Source organism: Sceloporus undulatus, chromosome 6 (genome assembly GCF_019175285.1).
Source record: "Sceloporus undulatus isolate JIND9_A2432 ecotype Alabama chromosome 6, SceUnd_v1.1, whole genome shotgun sequence".
In the NCBI taxonomy this organism is placed as follows: Eukaryota; Metazoa; Chordata; class Lepidosauria; order Squamata; family Phrynosomatidae; genus Sceloporus; species Sceloporus undulatus.
In genome coordinates, this window is record NC_056527.1 from 581,059 (window position 1) to 608,085 (window position 27,027).

Genomic DNA, 27,027 nt, shown 5'->3' on the forward strand with positions numbered 1-27,027 from the left:
CCCGGGGCGAGGAGGATCAGAAGAGGAAGAAGAGGAGGAGGAGGAGGAGGGAGGCCAGGCTGCTTTTGCCCCTCAGGTGGGTCCTCCGGGGAGACTAGAGCGAGCGCCACCTTGCTCCGGGGTCAAGGGGAGGGTTAGGGTCAGCAGAGGACCCTCAGGACAAAGAGGAACCACGACCCTCTCCTGGTCCCCCCCTTGGGCAGCCCCCCACCCAAATATCGCCAGGGGGGGGGGAGGAGAAAAACCCCCCCCCCCCAGAAAGCCACCTGAGGGGCACTGGCCCCCTCCCCATTAATCAGCATCTGCTCTGGGGAGGAAAAGGGGGTCCCAAGGGAGGCCCCCCCCCTTCCCACACTGGCCTCTAGTTCAAGAGAAGGAATCAGGGGAGGGGGGCATTTGCAGCCACAAAACAACAATAAGAAGAAGCATAGTGATAATCGGGGCGAGGATGACATTAGCAGCCAGCCCCGAAACAAGGACAACCAGGACAACAGCAGCAGTAACGACGATGATGATGATGGTGATGATCTCAGCCTCTTGGGTGGAATCTGGCTCTCTGAGGGGGACAGTGATCCCCGGAGTAGTAGTATGATAGTAATAGACAACAGCACTAATGCAGTTGCTGGAGGAACCCTGGTTGCTCAGAGTAAACCCTGATTCCTAGAAGGTGCAGAGGCTGAACCCTGGAGGAGGGACCAGCACTTCAGCCAGGAGAGCAAAGGCCTCTGGGGCTGAAATGGGGGGGTGAAAGCAGGAGCTGCTGGCGGCGGAAGGCTCTCCCTCCTGGAGAAGAGTGACCGGTGGTGGGCTGTCCAGTGGGGCTCCGTCCTGGGCCCAGTTTGCTAGTCAGCATCATTATCCATGACTTGGATGAAGGAACACAAGGCATGCTGATCAAATTTGCACAAACAGACCAAAGGCCAGCATTAACAACAGAATCAAGCCATTAGCAACATGGACTGGACACCAGTTAAAACATGGAATTAAAAAAGGGGGGGGGGGGGAGTAGTTTAAAGACAAAATATTGTTCTTATTAAAATTAAACCGAATCTAAATAGATCTGCCATCTGGGCATCATCCCTAGAGGCCATATAGTCCAGCCCCATTCTGGCTGGATGGCCATCTATCAGAGATGCTTTGATTGAGAGTTCCTGCATGGCAGAATGGGGTTGGACTGGATCAGGGCCCTTCTGGGGTCTCTTCCAACTCTAGGATTCTATGGCAGCACAGGAAACTCTGCTCAGGGGCCATTCACCCTCCAGCAACACAGAGCTCTGTCTGCCCCATGAGTTGGGACAGCAAAGAAGGGGCAAGAGGACAGATCCCACAGACAAGCCCATAAGGAAGGGTCTGGGCGGCTGGTGTGCGTCTGGGCCTGGCTGCTTCTGCAGGACAATGGGTGCTGATGTCCAGCTTCTTGGTCTTGCAGGGGCTTCTGCGGCCACCCAGCTCTTCTTCCGACCGGAGGGGCTGCCGGATGGCAGGAAGGGTCCAGGAAGGCAGCAGGATGATGGAGGATTGCCAGCCCCCAGGTGAGTTTCAAGGGGCAGGCCAAGGAGCCAGTGGGGTAATATGTGTGTGTCTGTCTTCCTGTCCCATGTGTGGCCCTGGAGACCTCACTCCATTTTATAACACCTGTTACGCTGGGGCCTCTGTATCCGTGGACTTGTCATCCATGGACAGCAACCCATGTTGTCTCCACTGGCGGCACATGCATGTGGCTTCTCCTGTTAGGGACAACAAGACATCACCTGAAGTCCTGCTCTTGCTAATGGTGGCACGGCCACATTCACACACCGCCATTGGGGACAATAGGACTTGAGTATCCGTAGATTTTGGTATCTGTGGTGGGGTCTGGAACACATTCCCTGTGGATACCGAGGTCTCACTGTATTTGCAGGCACCAAGTGGCCAAAATAGGGCTTTTCCCTGGCAGCTGCCCAGGCTGCTGTGGGCACAGAGAAAGGAAGGGAATGCTGGGAGCTGTGGGGCATCCAAGGCAGGGGCAGCGGAGCCACACTGTGGCATAACCTGTGGGATTTGTTGCTACTGTATTGTTGTTGTGTGCCCTTGAGTCGTTTCTGACTTATGGGGACCTGAAGGTAACCCTATCATGGGGTTTCCTTGGCAAGTTTCTTCAGAGGGGGTTTGCCGTTGCCATCCTGTGAGGCTGAGAGAGTTTGACTTACCCAAGGTTTGTGACACTGAAGCCCCTCAGAATCACCTGGGGCGGGTGGGGTGTCTGCCTTTGCAAAGGCCTGGCCCTCTGGTTTGGCTGCCTGGGCTCCCCTCCCCAGCCTCCCAGGGCACATTCTTCCAGATGTGCTCATCCCACAGTGACTCACACCTGCAAGGCAGCGGAGTGAACTGCCGGGGCCCTGGCGTCTCCTCTGCATGAACCACTGCATGAATCAGGTCTGAGTCAGGAGGGCTTCAATGGCAGCAAAGACAGACACAGAGACAGACGCTGGTCTTACCATCTCTCTGGGTGGGAGAGTGCTTGGCTTCCTCTGGAGCAAACTGGTGATAGCCACATGATGTTGGCAGTGCCAGGGCCAGGGATGTGTTTGTGTGCAATAGGCATCTCTTTGTTCTGGCCCTCACATTGGGAACAAATGACCTCCTCCGCCTGATTCTTACAGCATTATCAGGAGAAGGAAGGGGCTGAGCATATTTATTTATTTGGAGCATTTCTATCCTGCTCTTCAGCCAGCTTACAAATGGTGAATTAGAGAGTTCCCTGCCCTCAGGCTCACAATCTACAAAGGCATGACCCAAAAGGAGAGGGGAATGGTGGTGGGGAAGGGGTCCAGTCCAGCGGTTCTTCTCTCCCTCTGGGGCCAAGGCAATGGCAGATGGATGGACTGGAGGGAGGGCCCTGCTTCTGTCTCTGGGCCTAGGGCTGGTGGAGCTTTCCTCCTTTAAGGAATTTGGCCAAATTGGCTTCCCTCATGGAAGTCACTGAGTGAAGAACATTTTTCTTTTGTCTTTTATTTTGCTGGAGGGTGTGTGGATGTGGTTTATTGTTGTTTTCTCTAGCACAACTGAGTTGTGTCATCAGCAATACTGCTGATGATTCACCTGCCCTAAAGATACACAGATGAATGAGCAAGAACACAGCGTCTCCTCAGAGGTGGCAACAAAGTGATTGAAAACCACATCCCTGCCAGGCTGGCGTGGCGTGGCGTGGCTGGAGGCCGTTGCCCAGCCAGGGGCAATGAAGGTTCAAGGCTCTCCTTGGCCAGAAAAGAAGACCATTATTCCCTGGGAGCATGTTCAGAGAAATAGTTTTGCCAGGAGAGAGGAGCAACAGCCCTTTCCTCTTAGTCCTGGTATGGCGATCCACGGTGCTGATCTGCTTTTATTACTTGGCAGGACAGAGGAGGAGAAAGGGGAGAAGGGGACCCCAGCCAAACGGTTAAGCCCCTGCTTCGCCTACAAAAGACCCCAGGCTGAAGCCCACTCTGCTCGACCCAGCCAGCCAGTCTTCCCTTCAAAGGACCAGGTGGCTTGTGGAGGGAACAGTTGGCGCCTTCCTTCCTTCTTTCCTGCCAGCCTCAGCCAGCCACCTGTGTTCCTAAGCGGACGGGAGATGGTGGCTGGTTTGGAAACAGAACCACAGGATCCTAGGGTTGGAAGGGGGCCTTAGAGGGCATCACATCCAACCCGCTGCTCAGTGCAGAATCTCCTGATAGATTCCCAGCAGGTCACTCTCCAGCTTTTTTTGGAAGACATCCAGCAAAGGAGACCCCACTACTTCACTAAGCAATGGGTTTCTTTGTCAAATCGCTTTGTCAAGAAGGTCCTTCTAATGTTCTATTCGACATCTACCCTCCTGTAACTTCCAACCATTAAGCCTGTTGTACCCTCTGAGCAGAACCACCCCAGTTTCCCACTATCCCTCCCTCCCTCCCTCCCTCCCTTCTCCTATAACAGTGCTGACTTTGGTGCTGTCTGTGGGGGCATAAAAGGCAAAGGAAAGGAAGGATGAATCTTGAGGAGAGAAGATGCTCCTGAAGGGGCACAATGGGGGGTGGGTGGGTTTGGGGCAGACAGCCTGCCTTTTTTTCTTTTCCTTTCCCAAAAGGCCACCTTGTTTGCTTGTTTGTTTGCTTGCTGTGACATTTATACTCTGCTTTTTGTTGTGGGATCTCAAGACAATGTCCAGAATCCTGTTGAGCCGTTGCAGATGCATGGAGTTATGTGTTCATGACTGTTTCATATTCATGGTCCCTCCGTATTCAATAGTATACATCAGGACTGAGAAAGTCCCCAGTTACTGGGCAGTAGCTGGTGCTATCATAACTACAGTGCTTTCACATTTGTAACTCTCCAACAGGATTCTGGCCAATAGAAACAACTTAGAATCACTCCAGATGAAAATCATACGATAATTTAATGCATCAGTAGCACATGCTAGAAATGTTCTTGAATCTTAAATCAAATGTTTCTGGAATTGTGCTCTCTCTCTCTCTCTCTCTCTGTGTGTATATGTATGTCTGTGGTTGGGTTTGTGCATCACTCATTGAGGGCACAAGGCCAAATGCCTCTTCCTCCCAGGGCTGTGCCAAGGCTTGTACTCACCTGCGTTGTGTGGCACAGTGGGGTTTTCTGAGTGCTTGCTTTGGCTTTCCTTGGATACAGCTGGGAACACAACAAAGCTCTGCCCCTCTTGTACAAGCAGAGAGTATGGCCATGGTTATTTGGGGAGCAGGAGTGGAATGGGATTCCCCCCCCCCCCCCACCAATTTTTAAAATGTCAGCCAAGCTAACACTTCTTAGCGATTGTGGTAATAAATAAAAGGAGCCTCTGGTGAAGTGCTTCACTCAGTAGATACAACTCCATGGGAATGCCTCACCAGCCTAACACTGGATTTAGTGTGTTCATTCTTGTGTGGAGGAGGCTGTTGGCAGCATTGAATGCCATTTTTGCAGGTGCCCAGATGGAGAAATAGTAGAGCATCTCTGTGCAACTGGGGGAAAGGAAGGGGATCCCTATTTCCATTTGGGGCTGGACAGAGGCTGTGGTTTGTAGGTTAGCCTGAGCTTGAGCGCATTTCTCCTTTGGGAGATGAACAGATACATAGAAGGTATGAATCGAACATGCAGAAGGTGGAGGGAGCTTGGATTCATACGGCAAGAGAAGAGATTCCACCTGAACATTACCAGGAGGAACTTTCTTAATGTAAGAGCTATTTGAGAATGGAAGAGACTGCCTCAGGGAGTAGTAGATGCTCTTTCTTTGGAGATCTTTAAACAGAGGTTGGCTAACTGTATTTCAGAAGTCTTTTAGTGGTGCTTTCCTGTATGGCTGAAGGAGGTTGGACTAAGTGGCCCTTGGGGTCCTTTCTGACTCTGAAGATTCTATTATTCTATGAGAGAAGGTGGTCTCTAAGCTGCCATCTGTAGGGCAAAGGCCAAGCCATTCGGCTGGTAGAGATGGGTATCGAAGGAAGAAAGAGCAGGATTTCCTCTCACTTCCAGAGAAGCAGCCTCTGAGCAGCTAGTTGGCTTTGGCCACAAACATTGACCCTTCTCTCTCTCTCTCTCTCTCTCAGCATCCACCAAAGCAGGAAGTGCAGAAGAGGAAGAGGAATTGCCTGGCTGTGAGATGGAGGAAGGTGTGGAGCCCTGGGAGCCTGCTGGGAAGAGAGAAGTGACCATCTCAGGGCCACCTGCTCCAGGTGAGCATGGCAAGGATGCCATCTGGGGCTGGTGCTATGGGGAATTTGGGGACAGAAGTGGATCATTTGGCAGGTATCCACTGAAAGACAAGTGGCATCAGCTGCATTGCTTGCCTGAAAGGCAAAGGGCTTCCTGCAGAACCTGGCAGAACATGCCCTGCTTGACCAGCTGTGGTGCAAAAGAGCCAGAGTGATGGAGGGAGGGAGAGAAAGGGCCAGCCAGTGGGTGACCCCTGCTCTCTGAATACCTCAGCCATGCTTGCTAGGGGTGGACTCTGGGAATTGTAATCCAGAAAGAAACATCCCCTGCGTAGGCCTTGGGCAAAGCCATTAGTGGCATTGATTGTGGCCACTGGCCCACCTGAGGTTGGTCTCCACCGGCCAGGAGTGAGAGGGAGGGAGGGGATCCACACCACACCACACATCGTAGCACCATATTCCCCCTTCAGCTGCCACTGTCCCTTGAGAGGGCACTAGAGCTCTCTGGCAGAGAATTCCAAGTCCCCTCCATAAACTGCCACTCCTAGGGTTTGAGGGAGCCATGGAAGTCCAAGTGGGAACCTAGTGCTTTTACTGTGGAGTGCCAAAGGCCTCTTTGTGATTGCTTCTCCCTCCTGATTGTTTTCAAGGTGGTGAAGAGGATGCTGACTGGACGACCTCCCTTCCTCCTCCTCTTCTTCAGGGCCCTTCGGAGCCACCCAGGGCCTGGCGAGGTCTGTGCACCTGGCAGTGCTGGCGCCAGCAGGTTTTGGAGCACCTCAAAGAGGAGCAGGTGGCTGAGAGCCACTTGCGGATCGCTCAGGTGAGGAGGCTGAGCGCCGGGAGGCTGAGCAGCCTTTTTTGGGGAGGATCAGCATCAGCGAGCGGGAAACCAGATCCTGAGTATAGGTTAGTTTGTTCATTTGACCTATGTCCACAGCCAACGCTTCACCTCACACTCTGGGGCAGATAAAATATGTTCAACCCCTCACCTCATATGCATCATGGAGCCACTTCTTGATCCTTGCGATTCTCTCTGGAATGACAAAACCCTGCTGCCAGAGAGGTGGAGAGCCCCTTTGCCTCTCTTTGCCAGATTGCTGATCTGAGGCTGAAGGATGCACCCCTGGCCCTGTTTTGGCTGGCACTCTGGCAGCGTCTTCCAATGCTGACCTGGCAGAGGAAGACGCAAGCAATGCGGGGTGTCCCATGTTGATGGCTGAACAGGGCATACATGCCACTTGGGGACCCTCCAGGTGCATTAGGCTGTTGTTTGCACCATCTGTCAGCTGACTGGCTGGGGATGATGGGAATACCTGCCCAGATGGATAAAGAGCAGGAAACAGAAATCTTTCCCTCCTCTTCATCTGCCTCTAGATGACTTGAATGTATTTTGCCTCTTCAGGAATAATAAGCACTATTTTTTATTTATTGACATGTACAGTATCCCCTGGGTCCTATGTAGCCCCTAAAGCTGTTATTAATGCATTTGAGCATGCAAACATCCTGCCCTGCTTTCATTGGAACTGAAACTCCAGCTGGGTCCTAACCAAAGTGCCAGCCAACTGGGAGGCAAGGGGTCGGGTGATGGACAGCAGAGAAATCCCCTTCCTGCCCATTCCCACCTCCTCGCTCTGGGTGCTGAGTGCAAATGCTCCTCTTTCAGGTGACGTTTGAGGACGTGGCTGTCTATTTCTCGCCGCAGGAGTGGACAGAGCTGACTGCTTGGCAGAAGGGCCTCTACTGGGAAGTGATGAAGGGAAACCACGAACTCGTGGCCTCACTGGGTGAGAGACTCCCCTTCCCCACCATTCCTCTCATGGCTCACTCTGAAAGGCCACAGCTTCCCAAACGGGATGAAGAGGAGGGTTGGGACCTTCCTTCCTTGGATGTTTTCGAGCAAGACATGTTTTTCTGGTGACCCATTGGATCCCTTCCCATTCCGATTCTTTACCCCTGCTCCCCATCCCACTAACGTTTTACTTCCAGCCCCATCTCCTGTCCTCCCAGCCTTCCCAGGACAATCATTCCGCTTCCCTGCTGCCCTTGATGGTTGGCTTTGCTCTGCTTGGCATCAGCTGGGTCCAGCAGGAGGACAGACTCCAGGCTTGTAGGGGCTGTCTTTGAGCAGGGCCCCCAGTCCCCCTGATAGAGGCAGTGCCCTGGCCTCCACTCTGTGAATTTTGTCCAGCTTTTGAGAGTGAAATGGGGCTTCCAGGCTCAGTTGCCATGTGCCTCCATCTCCCAGGCTGTGGCCTTTATGCAGAGCTTGCAGAACCATCTGGCCATCCTCCACTGACCATTGACTTGATCCTCTGCCTGGATGCCTCTTCTCTGCCCCTCTGAGAATGGAAGGTCAAGCCCACAGTGGCTCCCCCCAAGTCTCATTTTGCCACTGCTTTGCCTGCATAATATCAGACCTTGTGAACGAGGATGGCAGAAGGGCACACACATCTTCATGCCAATGCTCCTAATGGTGAATTCTCCCCCTTTCTTTCTCTCTGTCTCTCCTTTCCCTGCAGTGCCAACCCAGGGGCTCAAATCAGATGTCCTGCAACGGATAGAACGAGGAGAGGCCCCTCCTTCTGAGAAACCTCCGGAAGAGAAGTTGGAAGAGACAGCTGCTGCCCTCAACTCTGGTAAGAGATGCAGAGGCTGCTCCTTGGAGAGCAGCAGAGCATAAACGTCGCATTTCACAGCAGAGAATTCTGGCAGTAGTAGTAGTAGTTGCATCCACCCATGGCCCAGTCCCCCATCATGAATCTCTTTTTCAAAACCATCCAAGTTGGCAGCCATCAGTGTCTCTGGGGGCAGTGAGTCTCAGTTTAGCGATACAGAAAACCCACCCCTCGCTCCTTTGGACCACAGAAGTTCTTCATCTGGAGGATGCATGCACTCTAGTGCTTAGATGTTACGTTCTCTAAGATGCCTCTGCCTGCATTCCTGTATGTTGCTTTCCCCTAGAAATGGGATATGAACATCTCAGCCCTGAACTCTTGCCTTTTCCTTCTGCTCCAGTGCCATCTCCCCAAGAGTTCCCAGAGCAAAAGGGGCCTCTGAGTGTTGACTGTTTCTCACTCTTTTGTACAGCTTCTGGGGCCAATTCACCAGTGGAGGCAAGAAGGAAACCAGGAGTTGAGCGGCTCTGTAGCAAGATTCAGCCAGAGAAAAGAGGAAGAGAAGCCCTGGGAACCCCCAGTCCTGGTAAGTGGCACCAAGACCTCCCTGGTGGGGCTTGTGATGAACTGGCTGCACCCCTCCCCCCCCACACACACACCCGATAGCTTTCAGGTTTGGGAGGGAGAGTCTTTTCTGTGTTCCCCTCCCCCCCCAACCACACCAAGATCTGCTGGGCTTTCTGGTGGGAAACCATCCCCCACCCCCCTTTCCAAGCCCACCTCCTTCTCATTGCGCATCCTTTCCCAGCAGAGGCCCAGCCCTGCATCAAACTGGAAGAGAAGCCAGGGGCTGATCACACGCACGACTGCAGGGACTGTGGCCTGAGCTTCTCCCAGCGGGAAGCCCTCATCTCCCATGTCCTCCGCATCCACTTTGGAGAGCAAGCCCTGCCCTTCCTGCAGTGTGAGAAATCCTTTGGGGGTCCCAGCAGCCTTGTGGCCCACCAGAATGCTCATCATCCGGAGCAGGCCTTCACCTGCATTGATTGCCAGAGCCGCTTTGTCTACAAGAAGGAGGAGGCTGGCCAGATCCAGGCGCAGCTGGCCCTGGGGAAACTCTTCAAGTGCTTCAACTGCAGGTGCAAGATGGCCCTTGCTGTGGACCAGAAGCCAGACCTGCTGCTAGATGGGACAGTCACCTTTGGGCAGCCGGATGCCCTGTACTACAGGTGAGGAGCTCTTGAGGGAAGTGGAGTAGGCTTTGCTTCAAAGTGGCTACGTCTCCTACAGTCACAAACATTTGGGTGGAGAGGTTTTAAACACTCATGTGAGGGCACAGGGAAGTGCCCCCCCCCAGTCCCACAGTGGTGTCTCAAAGAGTCCTGATGCAGTCCCCAGAATATGGCAGATGCTTTGTGTAAAACTACTGCTCATGATAACTTCCTAGAGAGCTTTTGTGACCCATAGCACTTTCCTACTTGATTTCCTCAAGAGACCTGGTGTCTCCTGATGAGGAAGGGCCTCAATCAGTTCTGCCTTATACCTGCCTTTTTGCTTCCCTTTTCCAGCCGTCAGAAGGCCATGGAGCAGGTCCGCCAGCGGGCAGCTCACTGGACCATTTCGGAGACCAAAGCCTTCGTGGAGCTCTGGGGGGATGACCGCGTCCAGACTGCCCTTTATGACAACTACCGGAATGAGGTGCAGTACAAGCGCCTGTCGGATAAGATGCGGAAAATGGGCTTCCACCGTAACCTGGAGCAGTGCCGGCAGCGAGCCAAAGACCTGAGGCGTGGCTTCAAGGAGATCAAGGATGGCAACCTCCATTCCAACCGAGCCCGCCAGACCATGCCCTTTTTCGCCCTCCTGGACCGGTTCCTGATGATGAGCCGGGGCCTGGTCATCCCTAAGGCGTGTGTCAACAGGGCCAAGCAGAAGGGGCGGAAGAGCAGAGGCCGGAGGGAGGAATCCCCTGCCCAGCAGCCCTTCATGCTCCCACTACCTCCCAAGGGGATCGGTTTGCACCAGCTGCGTTGCCCGGATGGGAGGCCCTACATGGATGCGCTGGGGCTCCCCAGTTACCCAATGCAGAAGCACATCCAAAACCATCACAGCCAGGCTGTGGGCCTTCCTGACTATCAGCTGCAACTGCCTGATCTGGACTCTTCTATCCATGAGATGGAGATTCCCGGCTATCAGCTGCAAAGGCAGGACGAAGATCCCCCCACTCATCACGCCTTGGGGATGGCCGACTTCCCCTTGCGGCTCCAAGACCAGGATTCCTCACTCAGTGTTGAATCCTGCCAGGTCCCCAGTCACAGCCAGCACCAGGATATAGCACTAACCCCCATCAATGGCCTGACAGCCAGCAGCAACCTCTGGATGGAAATCACCGGTGCCACCCCTGCAGAGCGGTTCACCAATGCAGCAGCCCAGGGCAGCCTGCAAAGTAAGTATGGATTCTCGGCCAGTATCTCCTGTTTGCTTAGTCCTGTACAGAATCATCCATCCAAAGCCCCTTCAGGAGGATGATTCCGAGATAGGTCTGGGTCAGGAGAGCAGAGCCTGTTTCAGCCCAGCCAGTCTTTGTCGCTCAGTTCCGGGGCAAGGAGCCAAACTTTGGGAAGAGGCTTCAGTCTGCCTCCTTCTTCTGGTCTCCCATGGCACTGCTTGTGCAGTTTTGGCACTTTGAACAGCAGTGCACAGCACGAGGGTGTTGCATCAGCAAAATAAGGTAGTATTGTGTCCCTTGACACTACAATTCTGTTGATGCACCCTAGGATTGCCTTGGCCTTTTTTCCTGCTGCATCACACTGTTGAATCGTGTTAAGCTTGTGATCTGCTATGAGGCCTATATTGTTGGGGTAAGTCCTGAGTTGCTTAAGGGACAGGATTGTATGGGTTCCTTTGCCATTGCTGTCCAGGATCCAGCTGGTGATCACAGTCATGTTATCTGTGCTATGGCTGCTGCTAGCAGTGTTGTTAAAAGGGATTCTGTTCTGGCCTTCCATAGAGGTTCCAGAGGTTTAAAAAGAAAAAGCAGTACAGTATTTTGACTTCAAAGATATAGCCATGTTAGTCTGTAGAATCACTATGTAGAGAGATCTTGTAGCTCCTTTGAGACTAACTGAAATTTTGAAATCAGGCTCTCTTTCTGCCCATCAGCTTGGCATCCAGGGAAGGCCCCAAGTTCATCGGCAAAACGGATGCGTGATCTCCGACTGCGCCGCAGAAGGCAGCGTGCCGCCATGGCACGTGTCTTGCTGGGGGCTAACTACCGCCCAAATGACCGGACAGTTTGGAGCAAGACACAAAAAACGGACTGGTGGGACAACCTGGTTGCCGGTCGGCTTGACAGCAGGGAATGGATCCGCTGTTTCCGCATGTCCCGCGAGGCCGTGCTAGATCTGGTGGAGAAGCTGCGCCCAGTGCTGCAGCGCGAGGACACCAACATGCGCGCTGCTATCCCTGTGGACAAACGTGTTGCACTCACCCTCTGGAAGCTTGCCACCTCGGACAGCTACCGCTCAGTTGCCAACCAATTTGGTGTCGGTGTGTCGACTGCCTCGGTCATTGTCATGGAAGTGTGTGAAGCCATTCACGATGTGCTGCTGAAGCACGTTGTCCAGCTTGGTGACGCACATGCTGTCATGGGTGGCTTTGAGAGGGTCGGCTTCCCAAACTGCATTGGAGTGGTGGACGAAACCCACATTCCCATCCTGTGCTCCCCACATGGTGCTTCTGCCTACATCAATGGGAAGGGCTTGGTCTCCATGGTTCTGCAGGCCCTGGTGGACAGTGCAGGGCGGTTCATGGATGTGTACGCCGGGTGGTCCGGGGGGTTGCAGGATTCTGGGCTGCCATGGGGCTCCCCTCTCTTTGAGCGAATGGAGAAAGGCACCTTTGGTCCCCAGACCACCACTGAGATAGAAGGGGTCACCATGAGCCCCATCTTGCTGGGGGGTCCCGCTTGCCCCCTGAGGCCATGGCTCATGAAGCCCTACGCCAATGTCTCCAGTGGGGCTCGAGAACACTTCAATGCACTCCTGAGGAAGTGCCACACGGCCGTGACCTACGCCTTTGAAAGGCTGAAGGGACGCTGGCGGTGTCTCCTCAAGCGGCTGGATGTGGCAGAGAAGAATGTCCCTCTGGTCATCATCGCTTGCTGCATCCTCCACAATATTTGCGAGAGCAGACATGAGGCCATGCAGGACGGCTGGGAGGAAGGGATGGACTACGCCGATCTGCCCTCCGCGGCCTCAGAGAGCCACACGGGCAACTTCTCCGACGCGGAAGAGACGGGCGAGGCCCACAATGTCCGGGAGGCCTACTGTGCCTTCTTTGAGAAGAGGCAGCAGCGAGAGGAAGAGCTGTGACAGGGAGGGAGGGAGGGGGCTGTGTGTGTGTTTGTATGTGAGTGTATTTGTGTGTGAGTGAGATAACACACCTTTTCCCACCCAACACTGATGTCACTAAGGAGCGGGAGGGATGGGTAGGGGAGAGGGCTAACTCAGGTTGCAATCCCTTTCTGTGGCGTTGCTACTTCACACGGAAAAAGGACAGCATCCACACCTCAGTGAAGTACACCTTTCTAACCGGTTGCACTGTTTGACCTTTTATATAAACCTTTTATAAAATGTGCATAGTTTGGAAGTAGCACGTTTTCATTCCGAACCTCAATAAATCCTTTTCTTCTTGAAAGGAATCCTATGGACAGCCTAATCTACCACAGCATTGTTGTTTTCAGATCCCTTGTTGATGGCTCTTGCCTGGGACTGTGGGCCTTTGCGCTCGGCTCAAGAGGCGTAACAGCCCTGCCCCAGCTCTCCTTCCACACTAAACACCATTCCCACTTCCTTCGTCCTCATCTTCCTTCAGATGCTGCAAACTGAGCTCAGAGTGCAAATGAAGTTTGCACACCATTAAATGAGAACCATTAAATGAGAAGGAGAAGCAGAATCTTGCCCTTCCTAGGAGGCGTAACATATGGGGCAGGGAGAACAACTACTGTGGAAGGCAAAATGCGGACTAATTTGGGTGGTGTGGATCAAAGGGAGAAGCTTCTGCCCTTTGTTGCTCGACTGCTCCCTTGCTTTCTGTGCCAGTGGCATTTGCCCACTTTCCCTCAGTGCCTCTCACTTGAACAGAGAAGTCTTTTAGGGGAGACAAAATGGCTGACGGGGAACGCCTCTTGCTCCATCTATTCCAGGGCTGACCCAGGACTTTTGAAGCATAGAATAACACCCGCTCCATGCACTGAAGCAAGACTGAATGAGAGTGAAATACATGCCAACACAGTGGCAACAAGGGGCATTGAGTGGGGTGCATTGAGCGTGGGACACAAAGTGGCTTACGAGGAGTGCCCCCATTCCATCTGTTTCAGGGCTGGCCTAAGACTCTGGCAACCTGAACTTGTTCCATTTTGCCTCACAGCAGCCAAACCTAAAAGCGAGTGGAACGCTTTCTAATCTCCAGCTTGTTACTGGAGTTCAGGGGGGTCAGGGCTGCCAGGGAGAAGAAAGTACAAATCCTAGACAGTCATGAACCCCAGTAATATTTGGGGGAATGGAAGGAGGAGGAACCAAGCTTAGAAAAGGCCAGGGGAAACGGTTCCATTTAGCAGTGTGTGAGTGTCTATGGCTGTATCCACACTGCAGAAATAGCCTGGTTTGACACTGGTTTAACTGCCAAGGCTCAAGGCTATGGAATTCTGGGAAGTGTAGTTTGTTCACACACTGTTAAATGCATCTGTTTGCCCTGGCCTGTTCTAAGTTTGGTTCTCCCTCCTTCAGTTTCCCCAAATATTACTGGGGTTCATAACTGTCACCACTTCATGCTGACATTGTGATGGATTTCTAGTGTGGATACAGCCCAGGCGACAAAAAGGAATAACTGGCTGACAAAGGGATGTAGGGCATCTCTGCCAATGACTTTTTATTCCAAAACAGAACAGCATCTTGCCCATCTCCCTTTGCTCTCTTAACCCTTGTGTTCTTTGAATAACAAGAGAAGGAAGAAATGTTCAGATTCCTGACCTGGAAAGTCAGGGCCCCAGGAGTTTAATTTTGGGCTCCGGCCCCCAACCGACTGCAGTCACCAGCTCAGCCTCCTTCTCTGTTGCTGGAAGGAAGCCACTCGACCCCGGCAGGATCTCCTCATGCGATCGGCGCTCACTTCTTCTTCTGGACGTGGGCGCAGTCGTATTTGCCGCGCACGACCTTGAGCCTGACCCCTGGCAGGTCCTGCGTCCGGCCGCCCTCCACCAGGACGATGTTGTGCTCCTGGAGGTTGTGCCCTTCGCCCGGGATGAAGCAGATCACCTCCTTGCCGTTGCTGAGCCGCACGCGGGCACACTTCCGGTTGGCCGAGTTGGGCTTCTTGGGCTTGCGGATCATGGTCTTCAGGACGACCCCTTTCAGCTGCGGGTGGCCGCCCAGCGGACCTACCTTAGGAGGAGGACGCTTGGGAGGGCCCAGGCGGTGCATCTGGTTGAGGGTGGCCATGGCGGAGCACCGCAGCGGCATCAACCGGAGGGGCAGCAGGAAGGCCGAAGCAGCAGCAGCTCCTGGAGGGAAAGCATATGGTCAGCTAAGGGGCATGGATGTATTTCTGCAATGCCCCACATCACAGGAAGAAAACAAGCAAGCAAGCCAGAATCATAGAGTTGGAAGAGACCCCAAGAAGGGCCCTGATCCAGTTCAAGTCCATTCTTCTGCTGTGCAGGAACTCTCAGTCAAAGCATCCCCATAGACAGATGGCCATCCAGCCTCTGCTTAAAGACAGCCTCCAAGGAAGGAGACTCCACTACACTCCAAGGAAGGAGCATCTTACACTGTCAAACAGTCCTTACTCTCAGGAGGTTCCTGCTAATGTTGAGCTGGAATCTCTCTTCCTGCAGCTTGCATCCCTTGCTTCATTGTGTCCTATTCTCTGGAGCAGCAGAAAGCAAACTTGCTCCCTCCTCAATATGGCATCCCTTCAAATACTTAAACAGGGCTCTCATATCCCCTCTTAACTCTCTGTCTTCTACGGGCCAAATACCCCCAGCTCCCTAAGTCTCTCCTGATAGGGCTCCATGGTTTCCTTTGCCTTGTGTCACCTGGACAGAGGGAACATGTCCATTTAGATGCTTAGAATCATAGAATCGTAGAGTTGGAAGAGACCGCAAGGGCCCTGATCCAGTCCAACCCCCTTCTGCCATGCAGGAAATCCAAATCAAAGCATCCCCGACAGATGGCCATCCAGCCTCTGCTTAAAGACCTCCAAGGAAGGAGACTCTATCACCCTCCGAGGAAGGAGTGCATTCCATTGTCGAACAGCCCTTACTCTCAGGAAGTTCTTCCTAATGTTGAGCTGGAATCTCTTTTCCTGCAGCTTGGATCCATTGTTCTGGGTCCTGTTCTCTGGAGCAGCATAAAACAAGCTTGCTCCCTCTTCAATATGACATCCCTTCAAATATTTAAACAGGGCTATCATATCAACTCTTAACCTTTTCTCCAGGCTAAACATCCCCAGCTCCCTCAGTCCTTCCTCATAGGGCTTCATGGTTTCCAGACCCTTCAACATTTTTGTCGCCCTCCTTTGGACACAGGGCTCCAGTTTCTCAATGTCCTTTCTGAATTATTTTACTTAAGGGATTTACATGCTGCCTGTCTCCCAAAATGGGAGGCCAAGCTGTCAGCCCTCTCCCCCCCGAAGTCTCCAAGGTAAGCCCTCCCCATCTTTGGCCATTAACTGCCTCCTATCCCACTTTTCCCTCAACGCAGGGCCACCGAGGAACCTTCCGGAATGAGCAAACTAAGCGCCATCAAGGCAGAGTTATCAAGGCAGCAACCTTTGAAAGACCCTCATTCAATATATAACTGTCTTGAGTCACTTGGATCAGTAGCAAAGAACGCAGTTGAAACAAACACTGAAGGAGCAGCGTCCTATTTTATGGCATCTATTGTATGCGGTTTTTGTATGGAGATGCTTTAAACTGCTTGGGTTTGAGACAACTGTGAAGGGTCTCTCTCATCTTGGGCCGCCTGGGTCCCTGCGGGAGAACGGCCGGAGGGAAGCGGAACCAATGGGACAAGGACAGCGTTGGCAAATGCCCTTGGCAAGGCTGAGAGAGAGAGGGGCTTCTATGGCTGACTGACCACTGAAGCGATGAGGGCCAAGGGCTCCAGTCCCGGCTCAGCTCTGGAAACCCACCTTGGTCAGATCACACTCTCTCGGCCTCAAAGGGTCACCATCATGACCTTGGCAAGGAAAGCCCAGGAGAAGGTCGCCATCAAACGCCAGCAACCAAGAGAGATACAGAAGGCAACCCTATCCATAGATAGCCATTCTCTTCCACGTTTCATAGACAGCCATTGCATCCTGGATATCCATGGCTGCCATAGCGGCTCCTGGAAGCCCAGGACGCAGCCGCCTTCCCTTGCTGTCTCTGGCTTTGGCCACTGGGCCAGGGTTCCTCGGAGGCGGGGTTCGAACCGGAGCCTCCGACAGGCGCTTACCCCAAACAGACGCCCCGCTCGCCAGCCGCCCCACGAAGGCCGCCATCTTGTAGGCAGAGCCCCTTGAACCCGGAAGGGAAGAAGGGACGAACTTTGGCCTCCAGCCCCGCCTTTTCCGGTAGAGCCCTTTGGCCCTACTCCCTTCTCATTGGAGGCAGCGGCTGCCATTCTTCCTGACGTCATCGGCGATGACGGTGATTAGGCAGGACTGTGAAATCTCGCGCTCCTCCGCTGACGTCACTCGGATCTCGCCGCTTTAGTCGTTGAAAAGAGGGGCGCTCTGGCTTCGGAGTCTCTATGGTGGGAAGGGCCTCCACCCGCCCTTGGCCCCCCTGACACCGGAAGCATTCTTCTTCTACTTCCGGCGTAGAGTTGTGCGCCTGCGTAGTCCTCCCCAGTGTGGGAAGGGCGGTTTTGCGGCCTCGTCGTCCCACTCCCCGCCTTTTAGGTGCGGCTTAAAACTAGTCCTCGCTCGAGGCCCGGCGCTGGCTGCCAGGAAACGGCCCAGGCCTCGGGCGGATTATAGCCCGCCCTTCTGCCAACCAAGAGGGCGCTCAGGGCGGCTCACAACATTCAAAACACAGCACACAGTAAAAGCGAAGCCAAGCGAAGCCAGACGCGAAACCAAACCCAAGCTAAAAAGATTCCTAAATAAAGGTTCCTCCTCCTCCTCCTCCGGCCTTGAAAGGGAGGCGCCCCGGAGCTGCCTGCCAGGGAGGCCGAAGGGCCCCCGGGCCAGGCCCCTTCTTCTTCCCCGGAGAGAGAGCCCTCTCGGTCTGTGGCTCAGTACGAAGAGAGAGAGAGAGAGAGGGAGAGGGAAGGCGGCCTTAGGTCTGCTTCCTCCTCAGATGCCTTGAGAGGCAAGAATAATATCTAGAGAGGTCTTGGAGCATCTTTGAAACTCGCTGAAAGGAAGGAGATGGCAGCAGCGTCAGCGAAAGGAAAGGGAAGGAAGGAAGGAGAGGATAGACAGGAGGAAAGAAGAGGGAGGGAGGGAGGGCAGGGGGCGAGGCTGGGGAGCCATTGGGCTGGGCCTCGCTTCCTCCTTGCCTCCCTCCCTCCTTTCCTCCTTTCCCTGCCCATGTGTCCGGGAGGCCGATGGAGGACCGGGGCCCGCAGGTAGGAAGAGGAAGGTCCCCGGACAGGTCTCTCTCCAGGAGGAAGCCCCGGAGCCCCGCCGAGAAGCCTGCCTCTCGTTGCCTTTCGCTTTGGGGCGCCTTTCCTTCTCCTCCAAATGGAGGACACACACAGAGACGCACCGCAAAGCCATGCTTCTTACAGCTGGTGCTCGGAATGGGGGCCCTGGGGAGGAGCTTGAAATGTAGGACAGGCCCTGGGCTTTAGACTTCAGCCTGGCTAGAAGGCCGGGCGATGGGTGTTGCAGTCCACGGAAGGGAGGGAGCAATGGCCGCCTCTCCCCTTGTGGGACTGCAAGGCCCATCATCCATCCCCCAGTATGTGGGGCTGGGGCTTCTGCCTGGGATGGAGGGCAATGGGTCAGGTCCAGAGGGAGGCAAGGGCTGGGCCCCAAAGCAGAGGAAGGGGACACTGGGTCTGGGGTCCCCCCATAGACCCCTCTCTCCCCTGACCCTAGAGAAGGCACTACACACCCCTGGCTGCCCTATGGCCAGGAAAGCCACTCTGCACATGCTCAGGGCTCTCTGGGGACACAGCAGGGCAATTGGCAACAGAATAAGGACCCCTGAGAGAGTCAAAGGAAGCGCTGAGGGATTCTGCTGCAGCAAATACGCCTTTCGGGGTTTCTTAGCAGAAGCACGGATTTCTTACTATGATTTACTTTCAGTCCAGAGAAACTCCTGTCAAGGAAGAAAGGAAGCAATAGGACTCTAGTCGCTGCACAATGTCCCTCTTTAGACAAAGGTCTCTGGGAACCAAGGAGAAGGCCTGGCAGCCCTGGAAAAGCAGGAGACGAGTGTGCAGCCATTACAGCCTGTTGTTGATTTGTATACTGTCTTTAGATGGTTGTAAGAGCGCCTTCTGGGAGAAAGGCAGACTATGGATGAAATGAATACATTTGGTAGGGAAGAATAATTGCCTGCAAGATGGACATCAGCCAATGGCCCTGGGGCAAGAAAGGGTCCCAGGCAGCGTAGCCCCAGGAAAGCTAAGCAAGGGCTCTTGGGGGCAGAGCATTAGAGAAGGAATGCTGAGGGATTGGCGTCTATAACCAGACAATGGAGTTTCTCCCCCTGCGGCTAATTCCAATATTAAAGAGAGATTAAAGCACATTAAAAGCATCCTGTAAATAAAGTGGAAACGCCAAGTAATTTTGCGAACGATTATCACACGCAATTGCACAAATAAAGCCATACGGGAAATGCATTATCGCTGAAATCCTGAAGGTTAATGCTTCTTTGTGACCACTTTAATGGCGGGTTTTGTGTGTCGTTCTGCATAGTTGCTGTTTATTATTTGATTTACTTAGAGTCCTTATGCCTTGCCCTTCAGCCCTAAAGGCTCTCGGAGCGGCTTACAATGATCATTATTCTTAATGGGAGGGTTCCCTGCCCTCCGCCTTGCAATCGGAAAAGACACAACGCAAAAGGAGAAGGGATCATTACGGGAGATTCCCAGGATAAACCCCGACTGCCTTCATGGGATAAACTCCATTGAACAATTAACGGAGAGGATGTAAATAAGAATATATACTATGTTTGAAGTGTGCAAAGGTACGAAGAGTAAAGTAACTGAATACAAGGGCTATTAAGGAATGGTCTGCAGTGGCTTTAGAAATGTAAATACATATATATAATGACAACAATGAACTTTCCAAAGCCTGACACCTGTCACCTGCCGCTGTTGCCCCTGTTGCTGCTGGTGGTCTGTGCCGCTCAGTGGTGAGATCCTAAATGTCCCCTTCCCTCTCTCCCTCCGCAGACCCCGGTGACCTTTGAGGAGGTGGCGGTCTACTTCACCCCAGAGGAGTGGGGGTCCCTCGTGGAATGGCAGCGGGAGCTCTACCGAGAAGTCATGGAGGGCAACTTTGAGCTGCTGGCGTCGCTGGGTGAGCATCCCGGAAGCCCCCCACTCTTCCTATGGGGCAGACGGGGCACAGGGACCGGCCAAGGAAGACCGGGGTTTGTGCGGACAGAGGGTCTTGCTGGTCTCTGGGATGGAAAGGCTTTGGCCCTCTTTTAACCATACCTTGGTCCATTTGCTTGTAAAATCCGATCCCAGGTTTGTGTGCGCACCCTTTTAAGTGCAGAATATACAGTTATATACAAGAGAATTTTATTGGTTACAAAGAGAGAGGTATATATAATCTATAATGACTGTTAACAGACAAAACCAGCGATTGATTAGCTCACGTTGTAAGAGCCTTCTCACACTAGAGTCTGAATCTGGCGCAGAAACAGGATTTTCAGGGTGAGGAAAAACACAAATGCAGGACATTTTCCAGATGCGTTTGCACCAAAGAGAAATAACATGACAATAAAGCCAACAGAAAGTCAACAAAAACAATGCCTTTTTACTTTTGGAAGTTCCCAAAAGTAGAAAGGTGTCATTTTTGCTGACTTTCCATTCACTTTATTTTCGCGTTCTTGTTGTTTGGAAGAAACGTTGTCTGAAAAACATCCCACATTTGTGGGTTTTGCCTGCTTTTAAATCTCGTTTCTGCGTGGGATTCGTCAAATGTAATAAAGTCCTAAGAACCAACCCAGCCATGAACGAAAATGAAGGGGAGCAATGGGGATAAGGGTTTGTAAATAACTAACAGGACTATTGATATAGGTAACTAATTTGTGGAGGAGGATGATGATGGAGGATGATGACTTTGTTTAGGAATAAGAATGTTAAGCAAAAAACTAAAAATGAAACAAACTTCTCTGAAAGTGAATTGGGTTTTGGAAGAGAAAGAGTCATGCTCATTGATTCTAAAACAAAACAGAGTTCTGTGGTGTTTGAAATTAGTGGTGTTTTAATGGGATCATTCATTTTTAATCTTCAGACGCTTGAAATGACTCAAGATGCCGCCTTGAGTCCCTGTTTTGGGGGGAAAGCGGGATATAAGAAAACAAAATAACTTCTTAACTGTGCTTTCTTTTAATCTTTGCCATGAGCCACCTTGGATGCAAAGGCAGGACATGGATTCAGCCACTTCTTAAGACAGGCACAGTTGCGTTCTGCCCAACCTGAGGCGGCTGCTTCCATAAGGGTGACCAGCTCAGTCTGGTTTCTTTCTCCCTTGTGTCGCACGCAGGATCCATGCCTCCCAAACCAGAGCTCATCTGCAAACTAGAGCGAGGGGATGACCCGTGTGCCTCGGATGCCAATCATTCAGGGATGTGGGATGCCCAAGGGACCCCTGGAGCCGGTGAGTGTCCCCCGTTGTCTTCCTCCAACCCCCCAGAAAGCAAGGGCTTAGCATGGAGTATTTCCAGCAAAGGGATGGAGAGGCTGAGCTTGACATGGCTGAGTAGAGAGTTGAACCCCGGCCTCCTGGATTCCTAATACTGCATTCAGACCAATACTCCACGCTGTCAATGCTGCTGCTGCTGCTGCTGCTGACAATAATTCAGGAGCAGCAGCAACAATAATTTGCAATGTGCTTTTTTAAAAAACTGCTCTTTATCCCCCCCCCCCCCCCATGGCTATTTTTCAAACAATGCTATGTAGTGTTTTTCATGGTATTGTTTAATGTGAAGAAAAAATGTGCTATAGATTAATTAATAGCAGTAACAACAATTGACAATTACTGTTTTTCAACTGGTTCTTAAATGCACCTTTTAAACTGTTGCAATTTAAAACATCCACTGTATGTTTTGTTTTAAAACCCTTCCCTGCAATTCTTTGCAAACCAAGAGGGATGGCCATCTGTCGGAGGTGCTTCGATTGTGAGTTCCAGCGTGGCAGGAACTGGATCTGGGCCCTTTTTGGGGTCTCTTCCAATTCTGTGATTCTAAGAGGGTGACCTTTTATCTTCAGTGTCTTGGTTGCATCATTTCCTCTCCTCTTCCTCCTCTTTCCCACAGATGACCAGAATGGCATCAGCATCCCAGAGGTGACCATCAAGCAGGAGCCAGGGGTCGACTGGCCTCGCCCTTCCTCCCCACCTCTTTGGGGGGCTCCAGGGCCCGATTCCCACCCTTTGGCCTTCTGCCCCATCTGGTGCGAGGTGAAGCTGTTGGACGTCAGGAGTCTGGCATCGGACCCCAGCTTGGAAAAACCCTGGGGCCCAAGCCAGGAGGAGCCGCCAGTCTGCAGGGAATGCAGGAGGAGCTTTGCAGACGGGGACTCCCTCAGGCGGCATCCCTGCACCATCCATGGGGCGGCAGCGGCAGAGGAGAAGGATGGAGAGAAGGAGGAGGAGAAGAAGGGACCCTTTGCCTGCCCCTCTTGTGGCAAAGCCTTCCGCTACCTCTCCAACCTCCTGACGCACAAAAAGCACCGGGGGAAACGCCGCCACACCTGCGCCCAGTGTGGGGCCCACTTCTGCCTCCAGGGAGACCTCCTGCGCCACCGGGCGAGCCACACGGCCGAGGGCGCCTACCGCTGCGGCGTCTGCAACCTGGTCTTCCAGCATAAGTGGCTCCTGGCCTCCCACAAGGCAGAGGAGCACCTTGGGGCCAAAGGGCTGGCCTTCCATTGCCAGGACTGCAGCCAGGCCTTCGCCACCAAGTCAGAGCTGCTGAGGCACCACAGAGTTGAGCATGAGGAAGACCAGCCCTTCGTCTGCCCCACATGTGGGGAGTGCTTCAGCTGGAGGGAGAGCCTCCAGATCCACCAGCAGAAGCATGCCCCCGAGAGACCCTTCCGGTGCCCACTCTGCGGGAAGGGCTTCACCCGCCGCAACAACCTCCTCACCCACCAGCGGCTGCACACGGGGGAGCTGCCCTTCAACTGCCCCGACTGCGGCCGCGCCTTCCCCAGCAAGGTCAGCCTGACCACCCACGGGAGGCTCCACCGCCGGGAGCGGCCCTTCCCTTGCTCCTTCTGTGGCCGCCGCTTCCGCCTCCAGGCGAAGCTTCTGGAACACCAGGCCTCCCACGGCCCCCCAGAGGTCAAGGAGGAGGCCAAGGCATAGCAGGAAAGGAGGGCCCCAGGGCAGCCAAAACAGGGGCATCTGACGATCTGCGTCTGTGCCGTTCCTCAGGTACCCCTGACCGGCACTGAGGTCTTGGTCGTTTTCACATTGAGCCATTACAGCCTTTTGATTTTGAAATTCGTGTCTGCTCTTTGTTGTCCAAGGGTTGATGGGGACGGGGAGGGAATACTTGTGGGGTGAGATTTGGGATGGGGGACCCCGATCCAAACCCCACCATTGACCATCAGGGTCCCTCGGGGGCTGGTGGAGTCTCCTTCTTTGGAACCTTTTAAACGGAGACTGGATGGCCATCTGTCAATGGGGATGCGTTGATTGAGAGTTCCTGCGTGGCAGAAGGGGGTTGGAGTGTATCAGGGCCCTTCTTGGGGTCTCTTCCAATGCTATGATTCTATGATTTCCTAGGCTGGTCACTCTTTTCCAGTTAAGCCTGCTTCAAACATCTTGAAACCAAGCCCTGCAAGGATGGGTTTAGAGAGATGGGGATGTTTCATGAGGAGAAAACAGGACTGGGAGGGAAGATGATGTTCATCTTTAGATAGCTGAAGGCTGCCATTAGGTGGAAGATGGAGAGTGGATTTTCACCTCAGGATCTGAACCTATAATTCCTTCAAATGTGCCAGCATCCATAGTTTTTTGTGGGTTTTTTCGGACTATGTGGCCATGTTCTGGAAGAGTTTATTCCTGATGTTTCACCAGCATCTGTGGCTGGCATCTGCAAAGAATGAAGTTTCTCTGAAGACACCAAAGCCACAGATTCTGGCAAAACGTCAGGAACGACCTCTTCTAGAACATGGCCACAGAGCCACAAAAACTCAATTCCTTCAAAATTACACACACACAAACACACACACACGTGTAGATTCTAGCTAAACATTAGGAAGAACTGTCCAGTGATAAAATGCGTTTGACGCGGAGCGATGGGTTTCCTGAGAAGGGAGTGGGCTCTCCTTTGCTGGAGGCTAGCAGAGGTTCAGTGGCCATCTCTGGAGCTGCTTTAATCTCAGGGTTGCCAGGGGTTGCCCCTGATAGCCTCCTTGCCTAGTGCTGTGCCTTGGACCTTCTAGCAGGAAAGGTGGGATACAGACAGAGATCAGAAGAGTCGCTTTTCTAGGCCACTACACTCAGAATCCCCCAGCCAGCAATCTAGGAGGAAAAGTGACATGGCCTTCAGATACATGATGGTCAAAAACAGAGAATGAATATCAGACCCTCAGAACGGTGTGTGTGAGTGCATGTGTGCGCAGGACGCATCCTTTTGCCCTCTGCCCAGCTGCAGAGAGCTTTTCTGCCATATGAGCAGTGCAGGCCCCTAGAACCTTAGAAGGGAACCCAAGGGCTATCTAGCCGGATCCCTTGAGGCCAGTAGAGGAGATCCTCCAGCCTCCGAGCCGAGGGCCAACCTCTTTGCAGGTTTCTCTGAACCTCTGGGCAAACCCAGTGGGTTCCCATAGCCAAGTGGGGAGCTGAACCCTGGTCTCTAGAGCCATATGCCCTGGAGCCACATGCTCAAACCATGACACCACATTGTCTCTTTGGGTGCCAGGGACCAGGGTTCAAATCTCTGCTTGGCTATGGAAGCCAACTGAGGCAAGTCACTCTCTGCCTCGGAAGAAGGCAGTGTCAGACTTCCTCTGAAGAAATGTTGATGGGAAAACCCTAGAAGGGGGTCCCCCTAAGTGAAGAGAAGAGCCAGCGTGGGGCTGCGATTTGATGGTCAGATGAAGATAATCCCCGCTGGGTCATGGAAACCCACTGGCTGGCCTTGGGCATACTTTGGAAAATCCTAGGGAATGGTCCCCATAAGTTGGAGTGGAAGAGAAGAACCAGCGTAGGGTTGCAACTTGTCGGACGAAGACTGGAGAGCAGGGTCCGAACGGTCACTAGGCCAAGGAATGCCAGTGGGTGGCCCTGGCCAAGTCCCACTCTCTCAGCCCCAGGAAAGGCAAAGACTAGCCTCTTAAGAAACCTTTCCCAGAAAACCCTGTGATGGGTTTGCCATAGCTCTGCAACTATTTGTAGCCATGCAACAACGACAAGCAGGTTGCCTTGGTCCCAATGATGGTGGCTGTCCTGAGTCTGGCAAAGCCGGGCAAGGCCATGGGGGACCGAGGGGTCTTGGGGGTCTCCCCTTCAGAGATCAAGTGTGAGGCAGCTGTTTGAGCATGGCACTATGGCTCTGGAATCAGGGTTCGAATCCTGGCTGGCCATGGAAACCTACCAGGTGACCTTGTGCAAGTCAGCTCCAGAGGATGGCAATGGCAGCCTCCTTCTGAAGAACTCTTGCCAAGAGACCCCAGGAGACACAAGAAGAGAGATCTGGGATTCCCAGTTTGGCCATGGAGACCCACTGACTGGTGTGTCCAAAGGAGGGCGGCTACAATGGTGAAAGGTCTGGAAGCCATGAAGCCCAATGAGGAGAGACTTAGGGAGCTGGATGTGTTTAGCCTGGAGAAGGGAAGGTTCAGAGGGGATATGAGAGCCCTGTTTAAATACTTGAAGGGATGTCATATTGAGGAGGGAGCAAGCTTGTTTCCTGCTGCTCCAGAGAACAGGACCCAATGGAGCAATGGATGCAAGCTCCAGGAAAAGGGATTCCAGCTGGAACCCCCTCCTTCCTCGGAGATTATAGTGGACTCTCCTTCTTTGGAGGCTGTCTTTAAGCAGAGGCTGGATGGGGATGCTTTGATTGTGATTTCCTCCTGCCTGGCAGAAGAAGGGGGTTGGACTGGATCAGGGCCCTTCCTGGGGTCTCTTCCAACTCTAGGATTCTATGATTCAATAAGCCACACTCTCTCAGCCTCAGAGGCGGCCATGGCAAAGGCCCCTGAAGAAAACCCCAGGAGGAGAGGGGCGCCCTGAGTCTGGAGCAAGAAGAGAGCAAGGGCCTGGGCACACCGACGGTCTCCCTGCTGCCCAGGGCCCCGGTGGGAAGGCCTGCCGCCTTGCTTGCTTTCCTTGGGGTCCCTGCCTGCTGCCCCCCCCCCTTTCTCTCTCTCTCCAGGGGCCGAGGAGGGCTTAGAAAGAAGGGGGCCTCCAGGCCCAAGCTCTCCTTGCCAGGGGGGCCCCAAAGGGCGGCAGGTGGGTGGGGGCTGCCATGGCCCCTCCCTCTCCTTCAGGGGCGGGGCCAGGAGGAGCGCGGGGGCTGCTGGGAGTTGTAGTCTCCCTGCCCGCCCACAACAAAGGCGCCGCCGACTCGGCCAGGCGGAGGGCAGGAGCCCCAGACCCTGCTGCTTGCCTTCTTCCTCTCGGGGGGCTGGAGAGAGCCCACCCCCAAAAGAAGGAAGGGGGCTGCGGGGGGTTAGCCTTTTCTCCCTGGGATTGGCAGGTAGGTCCCCGGGGCTCTGCTGGCATCTCTCTCCGCGGGCTCCCTGCGCCCAGAAGCCCCAGCCCTTCAGCGGGATCCTGGAGGGGCCCCTGGCTGCCCTGGCAGGCCTTGGCCCCCACGGCTGCTGGCATGGAAATGGTGGCCCTGGGCATGTGCAGAGTGCCAGGGCCCACCCACCACTCTTGGAAGGGGGGGAGGAGGATTGGGGGGTCTTTGGGGGACATCAGGCTCTGGCTGGAGAGAGTTCTCTGCCAGCAGGGCATGGAAACACCAGGGGGTCCGCACTAGGGAGCTGCACCACTTTGGTACCGCTTTGGCTGCCATGGCATTGGTGGCAGAGAGCTCTGGAGCCCCACTGGTTGCCCTTGGCCCAGACCCCAGAAGAGGGCCCCAGAAGTCGGAGGGGGCGCAGCAGTTTGACTCCTGGACGAAGACTGAGACCAGGGACCCAAGGGCCACTCAGCCGAAGACTCCCACTAGGCACCTGGCCCAAGTCACACTCTCTCAGCCTCAGTAGATAATAGAGGGCTGCCAGAAGTAGGAAACCACCTGAAGGTGCGCAGCAACAGGGAGCTCTAGTCCTCTGCCTCCTGAACCTGAGTTTTGAGAGTTCAGAGTCCCTTCTCCCCAAACTACATTTCCCAGGATTCTCTTGGAGGGAGGGAGCCATATTAGCTAGAAAGGTACAGAACTGATGCCTGGGACTCTGCGCTGTGCATCTGATGCGCTTTGGAGTCGATGTGGGACGCCAGAAACTCCTCATAACACAAAATGGGATTGGGGGGGGGGGCTCTTATTTGTTTCAGTCGCAGTTCAGCCAGCCCTCCATCGCCACAGACTCTGCATCAAGACCCCA

General features: G+C 53.6%; 4 protein-coding genes across 9 annotated transcripts in view; 3 read left to right on the forward strand and 1 right to left on the reverse strand.

The window, feature by feature from the left end:
* The first annotated feature begins 6 nt into the window (after positions 1–6).
* Positions 7–12,979, forward strand: LOC121933133. The gene is made up of 10 exons (XM_042472461.1): positions 7–76; positions 1,430–1,532; positions 5,559–5,684; positions 6,314–6,486; positions 7,330–7,450; positions 8,186–8,302; positions 8,754–8,867; positions 9,090–9,510; positions 9,850–10,727; positions 11,444–12,979. The coding sequence occupies exons 2-10, from the start codon at positions 1,478–1,480 to the stop codon at positions 12,652–12,654; spliced, it is 3,216 nt and encodes a 1,071-aa protein (XP_042328395.1). The 5' UTR covers positions 7–76; positions 1,430–1,477; the 3' UTR covers positions 12,655–12,979.
* Positions 12,980–14,186: 1,207 nt separating this feature from the next.
* Positions 14,187–16,931, reverse strand: MRPS12 (mitochondrial ribosomal protein S12). Of its 2 annotated transcripts, none has more exons than XM_042472507.1 (2): positions 16,780–16,931; positions 14,187–14,843 (listed from the first exon to the last, which is right to left on the reverse strand). In XM_042472507.1, exons 1-2 carry the CDS (start codon positions 16,823–16,825, stop codon positions 14,449–14,451), a joined length of 441 nt encoding a protein of 146 aa, XP_042328441.1. In that variant the 5' UTR covers positions 16,826–16,931; the 3' UTR covers positions 14,187–14,448. The 2 variants fall into 2 exon arrangements, with proteins under 2 accessions (XP_042328441.1, XP_042328442.1); XM_042472508.1 differs by lacking the exon at positions 16,780–16,931 and adding an exon at positions 16,475–16,768.
* Positions 16,932–17,073: 142 nt separating this feature from the next.
* Positions 17,074–22,963, forward strand: LOC121933147 (gastrula zinc finger protein XlCGF52.1-like). Of its 5 annotated transcripts, none has more exons than XM_042472489.1 (4): positions 17,074–17,227; positions 19,678–19,804; positions 21,002–21,115; positions 21,774–22,963. In XM_042472489.1, the coding sequence occupies exons 2-4, from the start codon at positions 19,771–19,773 to the stop codon at positions 22,823–22,825; spliced, it is 1,200 nt and encodes a 399-aa protein (XP_042328423.1). In that variant the 5' UTR covers positions 17,074–17,227; positions 19,678–19,770; the 3' UTR covers positions 22,826–22,963. The 5 variants fall into 5 exon arrangements, with proteins under 5 accessions (XP_042328423.1, XP_042328424.1, XP_042328427.1 ...); XM_042472490.1 differs by lacking the exon at positions 17,074–17,227 and adding an exon at positions 17,238–17,436; XM_042472493.1 differs by lacking the exon at positions 17,074–17,227 and adding an exon at positions 17,621–17,639.
* Positions 22,964–25,996: 3,033 nt separating this feature from the next.
* The window catches only part of LOC121933139 (zinc finger protein OZF-like), a 9,982-nt gene continuing 8,951 nt past the window's right edge, over positions 25,997–27,027 (forward strand). The window contains exon 1 of the mRNA XM_042472478.1: positions 25,997–26,171. The gene's annotated coding sequence lies outside the window, so the exon portion shown is untranslated. The remainder of the gene's footprint in view (positions 26,172–27,027) is intronic.

What these genes read in the sequence shown, in the direction of transcription:
- LOC121933133 (XM_042472461.1), top strand. Translation starts at nt 1,478, where the DNA reads ATGGCAGGAAGGGTCCAGGAAGGCAGCAGGATGATGGAGGATTGCCAG. An exon ending in GCCACTTGCGGATCGCTCAG is followed by an intron (nt 6,487 to 7,329) that starts GTGAGGAGGCTG and finishes CTCCTCTTTCAG; the next exon opens with GTGACGTTTGAGGACGTGGC. An exon ending in AGCCCAGGGCAGCCTGCAAA is followed by an intron (nt 10,728 to 11,443) that starts GTAAGTATGGAT and finishes TCTGCCCATCAG; the next exon opens with CTTGGCATCCAGGGAAGGCC.
- MRPS12 (XM_042472507.1), bottom strand. Translation starts at nt 16,825, where the DNA reads ATGGCGGCCTTCGTGGGGCGGCTGGCGAGCGGGGCGTCTGTTTGGG. An exon ending in GAGCGGGGCGTCTGTTTGGG is followed by an intron (nt 14,844 to 16,779) that starts GTAAGCGCCTGT and finishes CTTTCCCTCCAG; the next exon opens with GAGCTGCTGCTGCTTCGGCC.
- LOC121933147 (XM_042472488.1), top strand. Translation starts at nt 17,878, where the DNA reads ATGGAGGACCGGGGCCCGCAG. An exon ending in TGAGCTGCTGGCGTCGCTGG is followed by an intron (nt 19,805 to 21,001) that starts GTGAGCATCCCG and finishes TGTCGCACGCAG; the next exon opens with GATCCATGCCTCCCAAACCA. An exon ending in CCAAGGGACCCCTGGAGCCG is followed by an intron (nt 21,116 to 21,773) that starts GTGAGTGTCCCC and finishes TCTTTCCCACAG; the next exon opens with ATGACCAGAATGGCATCAGC.